Source organism: Musca domestica, unplaced genomic scaffold (assembly GCF_030504385.1).
Source record: "Musca domestica strain aabys unplaced genomic scaffold, Musca_domestica.polishedcontigs.V.1.1 16, whole genome shotgun sequence".
NCBI classification, from domain to species: Eukaryota; Metazoa; Arthropoda; class Insecta; order Diptera; family Muscidae; genus Musca; species Musca domestica.
Genome location: NW_026712219.1, coordinates 1,325,162 through 1,342,411, shown reverse-complemented (window position 1 = coordinate 1,342,411; position 17,250 = coordinate 1,325,162). Strand labels below are relative to the sequence as shown.

General features: G+C 36.0%; 1 protein-coding gene across 2 annotated transcripts; it reads left to right on the top strand.

The window, feature by feature from the left end:
* Positions 1-6,870: 6,870 nt before the first annotated feature.
* Positions 6,871-9,007, top strand: LOC131801361 (cytochrome P450 6g1-like). Of its 2 annotated transcripts, XM_059119935.1 has the most exons (3): positions 6,871-7,231; positions 7,301-8,353; positions 8,429-9,007. In XM_059119935.1, exons 1-3 carry the CDS (start codon positions 7,094-7,096, stop codon positions 8,735-8,737), a joined length of 1,500 nt encoding a protein of 499 aa, XP_058975918.1. In that variant the 5' UTR covers positions 6,871-7,093; the 3' UTR covers positions 8,738-9,007. The 2 variants fall into 2 exon arrangements, with proteins under 2 accessions (XP_058975918.1, XP_058975917.1); XM_059119934.1 differs by having other exon boundaries at positions 7,008-8,353.
* Positions 9,008-17,250: the final 8,243 nt, after the last annotated feature.

Sequence of the window (17,250 nt, the reverse complement as noted above, 5' to 3'; positions counted from 1 at the left end):
GGGTAGGGTGTAGGGTATAACAATCCCAAATTAAATTTATGATCTATCAAAAATTTCTTCAGAAAAAAATTTCGAAAATTCCAAAAGAAGTCAATAAAAATAGTAAGAATCTGCTATTACAGTTAAAATGAGCGTTGAAACCCGTTCTTAAAAATCTCAAGAATCTAGGTTTTGCTATGCTCTTGTAGTCTCATAATTTCCGCCCTTGTTCACTGTTTCTCACTATCTATTCAGTCTAGCGCTAATATTCCTGTACCGCACAATGTGTCCGCTCATAAATTGCCGCACACGTTCTAAAATTCTAAACCAAAACGAAAATATAGAAGAAATATAAACACCAAGCCACCAACAACACACTCACACACCTAGATATTAGTCAAGTTTACATTGGCAAGGGATCAGGATAAACATGCCACTTACTAGATGGGGACACACTGCAATATTTTCACCAGCAAACCAAACTGAACCACATGCCCGGCCCATCACGTACGCTTCCTCCCCTCCCCCCTCCAACGCACGATATGAAAATTAAGTACTTCAACTAAATCTAAATAGCGGTGTTCTTTTTTTCTGCTGTTCGTTTGTCAAAAATGAGTTTACACAGGATTAAACTCGGGGTTTATGTTTGTCAAATATGTACAGAGGTTGGTATGCTTGTTGCAAAAACAAAAAACAAAAAAAGGAACAACGTTGTTGTTTTTTTTGGGACAATGGTTGAATGTTGTGCAAATCTCTTAAATGTTTGTTAAATACATAGTTTGACGAAGGCATTAGGTTAATGACTTTCTTTTTGAAAAGATGGAGAGAAAAGTTAAAGTAAGAAAACTGAATTTTAAATTTAAAAAGTTGAGAATAATGATGAAGACTAAATTTGGAAAAAATATAAGGTCGTTCTAAGAACAGAGTTTGCTGTCAAAAGACATATTGTGTTTTGGAATTTAAAGAAAGTTAGATCTCAAAGACTATTAAGTTTTGTTATGTTCCAGAACCTGCAAGGATGTACAAATGAAAAATCAGTGAATTCAGACGGCCGGACTTTCCCTCCACCATTTGGAAAGAATTGAGCAATAAATAAAAAATAGATTTTGTTATAAATTCTGTTAAAATCTTAAAAACACCCTATATAGGGAGTTACCGTTATTTTGGGGTCTATACGAAGACATGGACCTGCAATTTTCTGTCACAGGCTGTATAACCTCAACTATATGAGCATTTACCATTTAATAGGGCCAAAACGTGCCTAATCAAAATAACGGTCTTAGACCCTAGGTCTCTTTGGACCGAATCCGTTTCAGGACATTTATAGTTTTTATACCCTACACCACAAGGTGTGCATTTGTTTGGAACAGGCAAAAGGAAACGAGATAGACCCATAGTTCCTTTTGATGATCTGCATAGAATCTCATTCTGAGTCGATTTATGCATGTCCGTCCGTCCATCTGTCCATGTATTTTTGTAAACAAAGTACAGGTCGCATTTATTGCCCTATCCAGATGAAATTTTGCACAAATCATTTGTTTGGCCCAAGGACGAACCCTATTGAAATTGGAGATAATCGGTCAAAATTTAGATATAGCTCCCATATATATATTCGTCCGATTTGCCTTTTATTGTGCATCAAACGTGTAATATCAGTGCGAATAATATGAAATTTCGCACGTACGATCAGATTGGACCTGAAAATAAGTATGCCAAATTCGATCGAAATCGGTTCAGATATAGCTATAGCTCCCATATATATTGTTCATCCGATTTGTTATTTTTGTCCTCCGCAGCCGTAATATGCACTCTGTAACAACAATATTTGGGGAAATAAATCAAATACAGCTCAGAAATATCTTTGCTAAATTTTATCGAGATCGGTTCAGATTTGGATATAGCTCCCATATATAACTTCGTCCGATTTACCTTTGATTGTGCACCAAACGTCTAATATTTGCCCAAATTGGATGAAACTTCGTACTTACGACCGAATTGAGTCTAGAAGCTAGTATGCCAAATTTGGTGAAGATCGGTTCAGATATAGCTATAGCTCCCATATATACTGTTCATCCGTTTTTCATATTTGTTACCCACAGCCATAATATGCACTCCGTAACAACGATATTCAGGGAAATATATCAAATACAGCTCAGAAGTATCTTTGCCAAATTTTATCGAGATCGGTTCAGATTTTGATATAGCTCCCATATGTATCTTTATTTGATTTCAAATTAATTTAGCACCATATAGCATACAAGTCCGAATTTAAAAGATACAAATGCTTCGGCATATTTAGTCCTTCGAATTTTAAGTATAATCATAGCGTGTATAATTGAATTCTCCCATAAAAACTATTAATTGTTATGCGCAGCTCTACTAAATTAGTAAAGTGGTGTAGGGTATCATAAAGTCGGCCCCGCCCGACTTTAAGACTTTCTTTACTGGTTTTTTTTTTTTGCACAGAAAGAGAAAGGATAATCTGATTTTGCTCCAGCTTTGCAAATCCTAATATATTTATATATTTTTATCACTCCATCACATCATAATATTCTTATTAACCCAAGATCTGGTCTGAAGATGGAATATATCGGTCCACTTCTTCTGGTACCTTCCCACAAATGGTCAAAATTTTGAATATGCATGAAGCTCATATAACGCGAAATTAACATCCTATTCCATTCATACTTGTTACATTTCAATATTTCTATCAGCGCAAGATCTGTTATAAAGATGGTAGAAATAGGACAATATCTTCTGATACCTCTCCCACAAAGGGTCAAAGTTTTGAATGACCAATAAAATCCGAAATAAGCATCCGGTTCTCTTCATATTTTACACATCCCATTATTTCGACTAACACGTGTGAAGATGGGTTATAATGGTTCATTCCTTCTGGTACCTCCCCCAGAAAAAGTCACCCCTGTTGCTCATAAAATGCGAATTTAACATTCGATTCCATTCAGAATTGGTACATCTCAATATTTACATCAACATAAGATCTGTTATAAAGATGGTATAGATCGGACCATTCCTTCTTGTACCTCTTCCAAATAGTGTTTTAGATTTAAAAAAAAAAACAAAACGCCTAAAGAAAAGCGAAATAAGCATCCTACTATCTTCAAATTTCATCTTCAATTTGTGAAGATGATATATATCTACGAAGTCCTTCTGATACCTCATCCAAAAAGGTCATCATTTTCAATACTTTTGTCCATCATAACACGTCAGCGATTCTTTACAACTTGCTGCATCTAAATATTTCTCTCAGCCAGAAACCTCAGATGAATATGGAATTTATGAGTTCGCATAAAATTGAATATATGTTGGATTTTCTTGTAATATCAATATTCTAATCTGACAGCTCACGCACATTTCAACATTTTCTAAAAATTGTCACATACCTCATATAAAGTGAAGGAAGCAGTCGATATAGCTCAAACCTGGCACGTCGCAATATTTAGAAATATTATTTAAGTCCGATACGAAATGTACAATATTGTTCATATTCATTCGGAACCTACTCCATAGAGGGTCAACAATTTGAATAATCATAGCAGAAGTCAACATATATTTAAATAATCGAACATTCGATGAGGGAATTTATCTGTCGGCAAAACCGGCTGATGCTTTTTAACTTGTTTTTATACTCTCCACCACCTCCACCATAGAGGGTATATTAAGTTTGTCATTCCGTTTGTAACACCTTGAAATATACATTTTGGACCCCATGAAGTATATATATTCTTGATCAGCATAAAATTCTATGTCGATTTAGCGACGTCCGTCCGTCTATTTGTCTGTAGAAATCACTCTAGCTTCCGAACGAAATGAAGTAGGTTGATCAAATTTTACTCAAATGTGTATTATGTCTGCAGGATTTTTGGTATTGAAAATGGGCCGTATAAGTCCACGTCTTCGTTTAGCCCCCATATAACGGTACCTCCCGATATTCGGTATTTTGATGATTTTAGCGACATTATTTACCGGAATTGTTTCAAATTTGGTATTTGAAGTTCGTATTGAATGCTACATCCTAAGACATGTAGGTCCACGTCTTCGTATAGCCCCCATATAACGGTACCTCCCGATATTGGTTATTTTGATGATTTTAGAGACATTATTTACCGGAATTGTTTCAAATTTCGCATTTGAAGTTCGTAATGGATACTACAGCCTATGACAGAAAATTGACTGCTCAGGTCCACGTTTTATAACCCCCATGGTACCTCCATTATAAACAGATTTTTTTTCAAGTTTCGCATTTAAATATTGTAATAGCTAAACTCGCCTATGTAGGTCCACGTCGTCGTATAGACCTTAACAGAATTTTTAACGGATTTTATTTTTTTGAAAATTGCCAAATTTGTACCAAATGGCAATTCAAAGTTCGGTCCGGTCGAACTTACAGCTTTTTTACATGTTTACCAATTATTTATGCCATGCCCTAACCGTACTAAAATCCGCTGCAAAAGAATTTTCCACATATCATGTTCAGATGTAGTGGTAGGTACATTGTCCTGCACACCTTTCCCCCGGTTTTTTTTAATTCTTATTTATAAAAATTTAATTAAAATAAATTCCCGTTTCCATTTCCACATAGCTGAGCTCAGTTATGGCTACTTTTACACTTTCACATAATCTCATTGTGTGTGTGTGTGTAATATTTGTTTTTGTTGTTTCTAGTACTTGGTCATGTCACCTTTGTAGTCTTGGATAGCCGGGTGACAGGTTGGGGTTTTTGTGTTTTTGTCCTGGCATGGAACTAAAATAAATGCAGATAAAATGCGCCTATCATTGCCCGAAAGAGAGGAAGGGGCAATGGGAAGAAGGCAACATTAAATAAAAATAACTTTAAATCGTTTCAGATTTAAAAGTCCAAAGTTATAGTCTTTGGTTATGAAAATATTTGAAAATTTACTTAAAAATCTATATTTAGGATTCTGAAGAAACTTGAATAAAAAATACCAAATTTTGAAATAAACAGTAAACTTCGGCAATACTGCGGACAAAAATACAAGCATTCTGAAACAAGTGGCCATGTATTTTTGTAAACAAAGTATAGACGGCATTTATTGCCCAATCCAGGTGATATTTTGCACAAGTCATTTGTTCGAACCCTTTTAAAATCGGAGATAATTGGTCAACATTTAGATATAGCTCCCATATATGTCATCGTTCGATTTGCTTTTTATTGGGCACCAAACGTGTAATATAAGCGCAAATAGTATGGAATTTGGCATATATGACCAAATTAAGTCTGGAAATAAGTATGCCAAATTTTATCGAGATCGGTTCAGATTTGGATATAGCTTCCATATATCTCTACGTACGGGTACAGTGTGAGATAAAACAAGTAACAAAGCAGTAAGTTCGGCCGGGCCGAGCTTTGAATACCCTCCACCATTTGAACGAATTTGGCAATTCTTTTTTTTATATTAGGGTCTATACGATGACATGAACCTGCGTAGGTAACATTTGTCATAAGCTATTACAATATTCAAATGCGAAATTTAAATAAAAAATCGGTTATAATGTCGATAAAATCAAAATACCGAATATCGGGAGGTACCGTCATGTGGGGGCTATACGAAGACCTGGATCTGCATAGACAATTTTCTGTCGTGGGCTGAAGTATCCATTACGAACTTTAAATATCAAATTTGAAACATTTCCGGTGAACAAATTCGCTAAAATCATCAAAATACCGAATATCGGGAGGTACCGTTATATGGGGGCTATTATGGTGGCCATTGTGCGCTAGAAATGAAGCGAGAAACCTCATTTTGTAAAAATTCTGGTGCTGAGTCCTGTTGGAATGTCCAAGGTCTGCGGCCAAAATGTTTGCGTACCCAAGGCTTTAGTACACCCTCCAGAATATTTTCGCGATAATATTCGACATTTATTCTGAAGCCACGGTCGATTTGTACCAGTGGAGAGCGACCATCGGCGACCCACACCATCACCATGGCCGACGCTTCAGTTCTGGTGGCCAACCGAAGGTGCACATTTTCAGCCAATCTCTTTTGCAAGTAACCGCGATCATTTTGTTTGTTTACAAACTGCTGGAAAACGAATGTTTTCTCATCAGAGAAACCCAAATTCGGCAGTTCACCACTTTCGGTCAAGCGAAGCAACTCTTTAGCTCTTTTAAATCTATTTTCTTTCTGTTGCGGTGTAAGTTCTTGCACTTTTTGGAATTTCAATGGCTTTACCTCGAGCTCATTGTTTAATATTTGCAGAATGGAATGTTGCGATATGTTAAGCTCGCCAGGCATTTTTCCGCCACTGGGACGAGGGTTTCGATCAAGTCGATTCTTTACTTTTTTATCACGGTAACGAGCGATGGTACGAGACACAAAAGATGTATTCACATTTAAATGCTGGAGTGCTCTAACGATAGTCACTTGTTGTTTTCCAGCCAAATTTAAAGAAATCACACTATCACGCTTGAATTCCATCACGAATAACTTTTTTTTCTGGAAAATTCTCACCAAAATGCTTTTGTACGCTTGTAAACAACATAGTGAGCTGTCACTGGAAAAATTTTAACAGCTGTCGGACGAGTGACTTAGAAATGACAGCAGTCTGAAGTTGGTTGCAGTTGTTTCATTATACCCTGTAATATTAGCCAAAAAGGTTTGGAATTTGGCACTGAGGACCAAATTGAGACCAAAAACAAATAAGTTGAATTTTGGGAAAATCGGTTCAGATATAGCTATAGCTCCCATATATATTGTTCATCTGATTTGTTATATAAAGCTCTACTAAATATGCAAATGGGTGGAGAGTATCATAAAGTCGGTCTCGCCCGACATTAAGACTTACTTTACCGGTTTTTTATTTATTTTTTTTTACTTAGGTCCCCCTGTGTACTCAGCTGTTGTTGCTATTTTGTTGTTATTATTAAATTATTAAATTTACCCACAGCAATCTAAACTTTTTGTTGTTGGTATTCTGGCGAACCTTTCATATACAAATTATGTTGTCAATTTTAAAATCATAGATCAATTATCATTTGATTATATGAAAGCTGTAGTCATTTTGGCTGGGTTGGTATCAATTCGACGCAAGAACTGAAAACTTCAGCTTGAATTAAAAACCTCAGTTAGTTATGGATCGTCTCTTATCGTTGTTTGGTGTGATTTCGCTTTTTGTCTTGCTTATCTATCGTTGGTATAGAAAACATTTCGATTTTTGGAAACACCACCCAGTGGTGCCAAGTGTTCCGGGTCGTATCTTCGGAGGAAAGGTAAACGAGATTTTAACGCTGAAAACCAATTTCAGTTTCCATGTGAAAACCATTTACGACAATGAGCAGTTTTCCAATGAAGCTGCTGTGGGAATTTACGCCTTGCGCCCGGCTCTTTTGCTAAGAGACCCCGAATTGATCAAGTCCATACTCATACGGGATTTTAATTGTTTTGCCAATCGCTATGGACGCAGTGATCCCCATGCCGATCCCATTGGTGATAAGAGCTTGTTCTTTGCACGCTACAACAGCTGGCGGGAATGGCGCCTCAAACTCAGTCCAATATTTACCAGCGGAAAAATGAAGCAAATGTATCCCCTCATCCAGCAGGTGGGTGAGAATTTGGAGGAGTATCTGCACAAGAGGGGCGAGCGTTTTGTGTGTGAGTGCAAACAATTGGCAATTCTCTTTACCATCGACAGCATTGCGACAACAGTTTTTGGCGTTGCCACCAATTCTTTGGAGAATTCTTCATCCCAGGCCATAACCCAGCAAATCCGACAACTGGTGCTGTTTAATTTGAGAAGGGCCCTGAATTTCTTTGTTGTCTTCATGGCGCCCAATTTAAATTGGCTCTTTAGGCCATCGATTTTCTTTAGGGAAACTGTGGAATTTTTCAAAACCCACACAACACAAAATGTAGAAGAACGCATTAGAAATCCAATTAGGCGCCCCGATATGATTGAACTGGTGGTTAAACTCCGTAATGAGGTGGTGGAAAAAGGTGGAGATATCAAAGAATTTATGGAGTATATTGTGGCCCAAACGGTGACATTTTTTTCGGGTGGCACGGAAACCTCTTCAACAACAATTGCCAATGTTCTCTTTGAATTGGCCAAAAATCCTCACATCCAGCAACGTCTAAGGCAAGAGCTGTTGGATGCCTTCTCTAGGGGAAATAGTTCCATATCTTATGAGGATCTAAGTGAATTGGAATATCTGAGCATGGTGGTGGATGAAACGCTGCGTATGTATCCAGTTTTCCCTTTAATTGAAAGGCAATATTTGAATCCCAAGAAGGAGGTATCTGAGGGATACTCGCTGAGGCCATTCTACGATTTTGAAATACCAAATGGCATGCCGGTCTATATTTCGGTCTATGGTTTGCATTATGATGAGAAGGTAAGTTAGGGGGGAACATCAAAATGGAATTACCCATAGAAACCTTATTCTTCTGTTTTTTTTTCTTCTTTCCAGTATTGGACCGATCCTCGAAAATTTGATCCGGAACGTTTTTCACCAGAGAATAAGGCGAATTTAAATCCTATGATTTATTTACCTTTTGGAGGTGGTCCCCGCAATTGTATTGGCGCCCGAATGGGTCTGATACAGGTTAAAACATGTATTGCATACATCTTGAAAAACCATCGTATTGAAATATGTTCGGAAACGAATTTGCAAACGAAATTTAATCCCAAGGCATTTGTATTACAAGTCGAGGGCGGTATCAATTTGGAAATAGTTAGAGATGAATTATATAAAAGATCCGTAACGAAGTTGGAATGAAATTTGAAAAAATAGCCTTAGATATGAAAAATATTGGAATAATGTTTTTAAATAAAAGGTATATATGCTACCGCTTGGAAAAATTCTGAGAAATTCCGCTTTAGTGGTCAGTGGAAAACTATCATTAAAAATCCAAGATTGTTGGTCCTTGATTTTGTTTTTAAATGTATTTTTTGTCTGCAGAAGTTCATAATATCCCCTGTCGATTCTTGGAAATCGCGTTACACTTCCAGTCTTGTAACATAATGTGAGTTTCCATTTTTCTCGGACATTAAGCTTTTCATGGAAGATCATTGCATTTTTAAATATGTTTTTTAGCGGAATACATTTAAAAATGTTCAAAGGACTAAAAACAATTTTTTTCACACCTCTGACGTCGGAAGTCCTTCGCGCAACAAAGTGTTGGCATGTTGACAGGCTTGCAACATAAAACTAAAAAAACAAAAATATAATGCATGTGTACAGGGTGAGATAAAAAAACTGCAATAAAGTCAAACGCCATCATTTTCATATTTTTATACCCTCCACCTTGGAAAGGAGGGAATATAAACTTTGTCATTCCGTTTGTAACATGTCTAAATATTCGTCGTAGACCTCATAATGTATATATATTCATAATCAGCATAAAATTCTAATCTAAATTCTGTCTGCTTAAATCACGATATAGCCCACATTATTTGACGTAGAGCGTTAAAATTTAGCGGAATAATTTTCATTGTGTCTAGGATAGTTAGTATTGAAAATGAGATATATCGGTCCACGTTTTGGTATAGCCCCATATAACGGTACCTCCCGATATTCCGTATTTTGATGATTTTTACCACATTTTTTCAGGGATTTGTCTGAAAATTGGTACTTGTTGGTCATAATATGTCCCATTTCGTGGTATAGCTCCTTATAACGGTATCTTCCGATATTCGGTATTTTGATGTTTTTTTTTGTCACATTTTATCGCGGATTGGTCTAAAAATTGGAATTTGTTGGTCATAATGAGTTCTAGCTCCGTTTGCGAAATATTGTATGTATAGGTCCACGCTTTTGTATAGCCCTATAAAGCGGTACCTCCCGATATTCGGTATTTTGATGATTTTTGCCACATTTTCCCACGAATATGTCTAAAAATTGGTATTTGTGGGTCATAATTGGTTTGAGTGTTTCTATTACCCTAAGGTGGAGGGTATTAAAAGTTCGGTCCAGACGAACTTAATGTTTTTTCACTTGTTTTTAAATTATATTGAATGAAAGCAAAAAATGTCGGAAATAGCATCAACTTTTAAAATATGTTGATTTGTTCGAATTGGTTACCTTTGTCACGAATTATGGCCTTCAAACGGCCAATGAAACCGTAACACGCTGCCCGAATGTTGCTTTGCGGTATTTTGGTCCATTCCCGGCGAAGCGTTTGCTTGAGGTGATCGACACTTTGGTATTTTTTAGTGCCAAACTTGCTTTCCAAAATTCTCCTGACACAATAGTCCAACGGACAATTGGTATCCGGAGATTTTGGTGGCCATTGTGCGCTGAAAATGAAGCGTGGAACCGTATTTTGTAACCATTCTTGGGAGGCGCGTGCTGAGTGCGATGGTGCTGAGTTCTGTTGGAATGTCCAAGGTCGGTGGCCAAAATGTTTGTGTGCCCAAGGCTTTAATACACCCTCCAGAATATTTTCGCGATAATATTCGGCATTTATTCTAATGTCAAGGTCGATTAATACGAGCGGAGAGCGACCCTCGGCTGTTATGGCGGCCCACCCCATCACCATGACTGGCGCTTGAGTTCTAGTGGCCAACCGACAACATTTTCAGCTGACCTCTTTGGCAAGTAAACACGATCATTTTTTTGGATACAAACTGCTGGACAACGAATGTTTTTTCATGGGAGAAAACCAAATTCGGCAGTTTACCACTTTCGGCCAAGCGAAGCAACTCGTTAGCTCTTTTGAACCTATTTTCTTTCTGTTGCGGTGTAAATTCTTGAACTTTTTGGAATTTTAATGGCTTTATCCCGAACTCATTTTTAAAGAAATCACACTACCACGCTTAGATTACATCACGAATAACTTTTTTTCTAGAAAATTATCACCAAAATGCTTTTTTACGCTTGTAAACAATATAATGGGAGGTCACTGAAAAAAGTTTAACAGCTTTCGGACGAGTGGCTTAGAAATGACAGCAGCCTGAGTTTGGTTGCAGTTTTTTCATCTCACCCAGTATAATCAGTTGAGTCGAAATGTATGAGTATTTTATTTTATTTCCCTTTAAGTAATTTCTTGTTGGTGTGAGTGTGCGTTACCACTTGCTGCAGAGGACATGTATGTATTGTAGTCTGGATGTCTAGTGCACAGATGAAGGCCCTTTGACGTTGTCACACATTGAAAAAGGCGAAACAGACAGCCGTAGAGAAAAGAAAGCTTTTGGCATCTTTGCTCGAGTTGGTCTTGCAACAGTGCAATTAAAAAGCTTCGTGCTCGCCCCTTTTTTGTAAATGAAGAGCTCTTTTGCAGCAACATACTTACATCAGACATATTCTTTTAATTTTTTGTTTAAGTCTGATGTTTAAAAGGGCAGTTTATGCATTGGAATTGTAAAAGAGTTAAAAAAGTGTTCATCGTTTTGCCGACAAATATACATATATCCTCATCCTATGATAAACCATATACGGCCGAAAGTCAAGAGGATAATCATTTATAGTCTCTATGGTCAAGCTGGAGGTGAGAGAGTTCAAATAGATGAGCTGGAGGCAAGATTTGGAAAAATTGAATGAAAAATATGAGTAAAATGAAAAAAAATATATATATTGAGCTGAAAATATCGCAATATTCCATTCGGCAAATATTGAGAAATGAGCTCGGGGATAAGCCATTGCCATTGAAATTCCAAAAAGTAAAAGAACTTATCCGCACCAGAAGTTTGTAAACAAACGAAAGAGGTCAGCTGAAAATGTGCATCTTCGGTTGGCCACCAGAACTCAAACGCCGGCCATGGTGATTGGGTGAGCCGCCATAACAGCCGAGGGTCGCTCTCCGCTAGTATTAATCGACCTTGGCATTAGAATAAATGCCGAATATAATCGCGAAAATATTCTGGAGGGTGTATTAAAGCCTTGGGCACGAAAACATTTTGGCCGCAGACCTTGGACATTCCAACAGGTCTCAGCATCATCGCACTCAGCACGCGCCACCCAAGAATGGTTACAAAATAAGGTTCCACGCTTTATTTCCAGCGCACAGTGGCCACCATAATCTTAGGATACCAATCCGTTGGACTATTTTGTCTGGAATATTTTGGAAAGCAAGGTTGGCACTACTCAATACCAAAGTGTCGATAACCTCAAGCAAGCACTTCGCCGGGAATGGGCTAAAATACCGCAGAGCAACATTGGGACAGCGTGTGACGATTTCATTGACCGTTTGAAGGTCATAATTCGTGCCAAATACGACATATTCGAACAAATCTAATCTTTTTCTAAAATGTGATGCTATTTCCGACATTTTTTGCTTTTATTCAATAAAATTTAAAAAAAAATGTAACAAGTTAAAAAGCAGTAAGTTCGGCCGGGCCGAACTTTGAATACCCTCCACTATTTTGAACGAATTTGGAAATTAAAAAAAATATAATCCTTAAAAAATTCTGTTAAATTTTAAAAATACCGAATATTGCCGCCGGTCTATACGACGTGTACCTACATAGGCATTATTTGCTATTAGCCATTACCATATTCAAATTCGAAACTTGAAATAAACGGTGAATAATGTGGCTATAATCATCAAAATATCGTATATAGGGAGGTACCATTATATCGGAGCAGTGCGAAGACATGGACCAGCATAGACAATTTTCTGTCACAGGCTATAGCATCCATTACTAACGTCAAATACGATGTCTCAAACAATTTCAGTGGGTATTGTACCTAAATTCGTCAAAATACCGAATATAGGGAGGAACTGATATATGGGGCCTATACAAAGACCTGGAATTGCATAGACATTTTTCTGTCACAGACTGTCGTTCCCATTACCAACTCTAAATACGTAATTTGAAACAATTCCGGTGAATAGTGGTGTTAAAATCATCAAAATACCGAATTTTGGGAGGTACCGTTATATGGGAGCTATATGAAGACGTGGACCTGCACATACAATTTTCTGTCATAGGCTGTAGTTCCCATTACGAACTCTAAATACGTAATATGAAACAATTCTGGTGAATAATGGCGTTAAAATCTGTAGCATACAACGGTTAAAGAATGTGGCTGTTGTTCATAGGAGGACATTCTAAGGGGATGCACGTTTATACACGGCCTTATAGCTCGTCGGAAGGGGGGGGTTCGGTAACCTTAGATGCTCCATCACCACTTAGCTACACAATGATATATAAAAAAAATTATGTGCATATTGATTTGCATTGATCATACATAACAAAGAAATAATTAAGATACAGAGGAAACGGAAATGAAAGAGTAGCACAAGGGGTCTGTAAAGAAAGTTAACAGGTGCTGAAGAAGAAAATCCACAGATACAGAGAAAGTAGAGAGAATGGCCGAAACAAACAAACAGATCTGGTATTATTCTATTCAATATTCTCTTTATTCAATGTAACCTCAGAAATTATCATCCACATCTCTGAGAATAGGAACAATGCATACAGCTCTTAAAAAAAAATGGAAATACTTGAGAAAATTCATTACAATAGGTCTGATTATAATCAGAACAATTTAAATCTATCGTGTATGCTAATAATTTTTATCCTTTTTTCAATTTAAACTATAACAATATATAATGACAATAAATATTCAAAATAAAATGATAGAAAAATTATATTTTATATTCACTAAAAAAATCTATCGAGTGTTATTTAAACATTAGCAACGAAAAAGAGAATAATCAATTATCACAAAAAAGTTCAATAAATATATCTCTTAATATGAGCATCTGATAGAAATATTAAATGTTTATAAAAATTAAACGAACTCTTTCAATTTAAAACGAAACACTTCGATTTTTCATTCAATATGACCAAAAATCCATTTGTTTGCCTTTGTTGGATAACAAAACGATTTAGCATAACATCAGACCAAAGAATCAAAATCAAAGGGGTGACCATGTTGTCATATTAAATTAATCAAAATAATATGAAAATAGTTTCAACCTAAAATTCATTATTGCAGCTTAACATTAGTTTAAACCAAATTATATTTACACTATATTCATATTACTTTAATTTATTTCATACATTCAAAATTTTAATAATTTTTCCAAAAACATAAAATGTTCGATCTGGTCACCTTTTTGTTAATTCTCTTTTAAACATATGATTTGCAATTATACAAACAGTTCAATGACTTACTTGGTTTTTTGTGGTTGTCCTCCCTCGTTGAAAGTACTTTCGCTGAGTTCGATGACGGTGGGTTTGGCGCTGGCTGAGATTGAGTACACGAATAAAGTCAAAGAGTAATTGAAAGAGTTACGGTCAACCTTACTCTTCAAATATGATCAGAGATTTGCAATATCGTATGTGGATGCTATGAAAATATTTAAGAGATTTAATAATGCAACTTAACAGTGATGATTCTAACAGCTCTCTAGATTCAGCAATAGGTGTGTCTGGTTACTTTTCCAGCAGGAATTGTCCAGCAACTTCTTTCTGAGAGAGTAAGGTAGTTTTATTCTCTTTTGCAAGGAAATGAAAAAAGTAAACAGACGCTATTCCTGCAGAAGCTTGCAACTAATCAGCTGATTTGTCAAAACAAACCAATTTGTCCCCCATAAGGAGAATTAAAACAAAGGAACCAATACTAATTTTACAAGTTTTTTAAATAAAAATGTTGGAAATAGTCTTTTATTTTCTTATTACATATTAACATTTACGTTTTTCACATTTTGTAAAGTTGTTCTCTAAAGACAATTAGTCTTGCTAATTCCAGTAACAATTTGTAACAATTGTTACAAACTTTAGGGTAACCAGACACACCTAATATCTTGCACAATTGAATTTAACTATGTTATTAACAGTGAAACATTTAACATCTGTCCATCAACATTACCCAAGAATGATAATAGCAGTAAATACATTCGGTTGCGTTTTTAATGATCATTACGTAATTATGTATAAACGTCTGTATATTTGGGCAATGTTCTGTACAAATGCAATGATAACCAATGCAGTTTTTTCCCTTTTAGTGCAAATTTTTGGATATAATTATTAGAACAACAACAACTGATATAATGATAACAGAATTAATGCAATAAAAACTATATGAAATTAACACTAGAAATTGAATGTTTTAAATTATATTATTTCACTTATTTACTGAATTCATTTCACTGTATTAGAATCAAAAATATTCCTTAAAACTAATTTCTGCAACAATTCCACTTTTTTTTCGTTTTTTTGATGTTTGAGAATTTGCTTACTCACAGCATTTTTGGCACTTTTACTTTATTTTATTCCACTTTGACGAGCATAATCAGCAAAACATATAGCTGAGGCAGAAAACCTTGGATTATTGGTAGAATTTTGGCGAATGAGTGAACAATTTCTTGTAATTTTATAATCCGGGATATAATTTTCAGAACTTTTCTTCACACAGGAATTTCTTACTTTCGTACAGTAGAACTGACTGGCAGACTTGTTGTGTTTCGCTTGGTGGTTTTCTATTAGTATTCGTTCTGCTATATCGCAACTGGTAAATCATCAGATCGACAAACAAAATATGTTGTGACTTATATCGTAAGCAATTTCAACCTAACGGGGACATTAGATTATTAAATGAAAGTGAGTTTCTATCGTAAAGAAACAAAGAAACAAATAATTACCAATTAAGTGAAGGAGAAGAAATTTTAATAAAATCCAAAATCCAAATCAACGGAAAAAATATCTCCATTTGAGAGTAAAGACTTCGTAATTCTAATTTCCACCAAAATTTCTAAATAAATTGATAATTATTGTATATTTACACCTTCGTTACACAAAACGCATACTTACAAGATGTAATTGAATTTAAAGCAAGAAATATTTTAAACAGACCAAAAATTCACCTTATTTGAAGGTTATACTTCACTTCAGGAAAACTTAAGGGAACTTTTCGGTGTGATCGGGTTGATTCCAGCTAACCAAATGGACGAGACAGTACATTGTATTAAAGAATATGGCGGAAGAGTCTTTTGGGCTAACGTTTTCTTTCCAGCCATTGGTAAAACAATGCATGTAATAATTGGAGAAAAACGTCAACTTCATGATAAATAGCCTTCTGCCTTTCAATAATTTCACGAACAGAGGTCGCCCAAGTATGCAGATAATAGATTAATTGCAAATGTAAATTCGAGTTTTATAGAGAACGCAAGCGCTATTACAAATCATCAAAATACCGAATTTCGGGAGGTACCGTTATATGGGAGCTATACGAAGACGTGGACCTGCACAGAAAATTTTCTGTCATAGGCTGTAGTTCCCATTACGAACTCTAAATACGTAATTTGAAACAATTCCGGCGAATAATGGCGTTAAAATCATCAAAATACCGAATTTTGGGAGGTACCGTTATATGGGAGCTATACGAAGACGTGGACCTGCACAGACAATTTTCTGTCATAAGCTGTAGTATTCATTACGAATCTCAAACACCAAATTTGAAACAATTTCGGTGAATTATGTTGCTAAAATCATCAAAGTACCGAATATAGGGAGATACCGTTATATGAGGGCTATACGAAGACGTAGACCTGCCCAGATAATTTTTTTTTTTCGAAATGGATACGAAATTCAAATACCAAAGTTGAAACAATGTCGCTAAAATCATCAAAATACTGAATATAGGGAGGTACTGTTATATGGGGGCTATACGAAGACGTGGACCTGCACAGACAATTTTCTATCTTAGGCTGTAGTAACCATTTCAAACTTCAAATATTAAATTTGAAACAATTCCGATGAATAATGTCGCTAAAATCCTCAAAATACCAAATATTGGGAGGTACCGTTATATGGGGGGCTATAAGAAAACTTGGACCTACATGGCCCATTTACGAACTTAACCTGCCTACTAGAAAAATAAACATGTGTACAAAATTTTAGCCTTCATCTCAATTCGTTCGGACAGACGCCAAATCGACTTAGAATTTTACGCTGATCAAGAATATATATACTTTGTTGGGTCTGACATGAGTATTTTGAGGAGTTACAAACGGAATGACAAAGTTAATATACCCTCCATAGTATGGTGGAGGGTATAAAAATTATGGCATTTGACTTTGTTGCAGTATTTTTATCTCACCCTGTAGTATTCTTGTTTCTAACCTTCAGAATTCCAACTCTCTTGGTTCTCCATCTATTTTTGAAACCGTCACACGCTGCCCGAATGTTACTCTGCCGTATTTTGTCCCATTCCCAGCGAAGCGCTTGCTTGAGGCGATCGACACTTTGGTACTTTTTTAGTGCCGACCGTGCTTTCCATAATTTTAACAGCTATCGGACGAGTGGCTTTGAAATAACAGCAGTCTGAAGATGGTTGTAGTT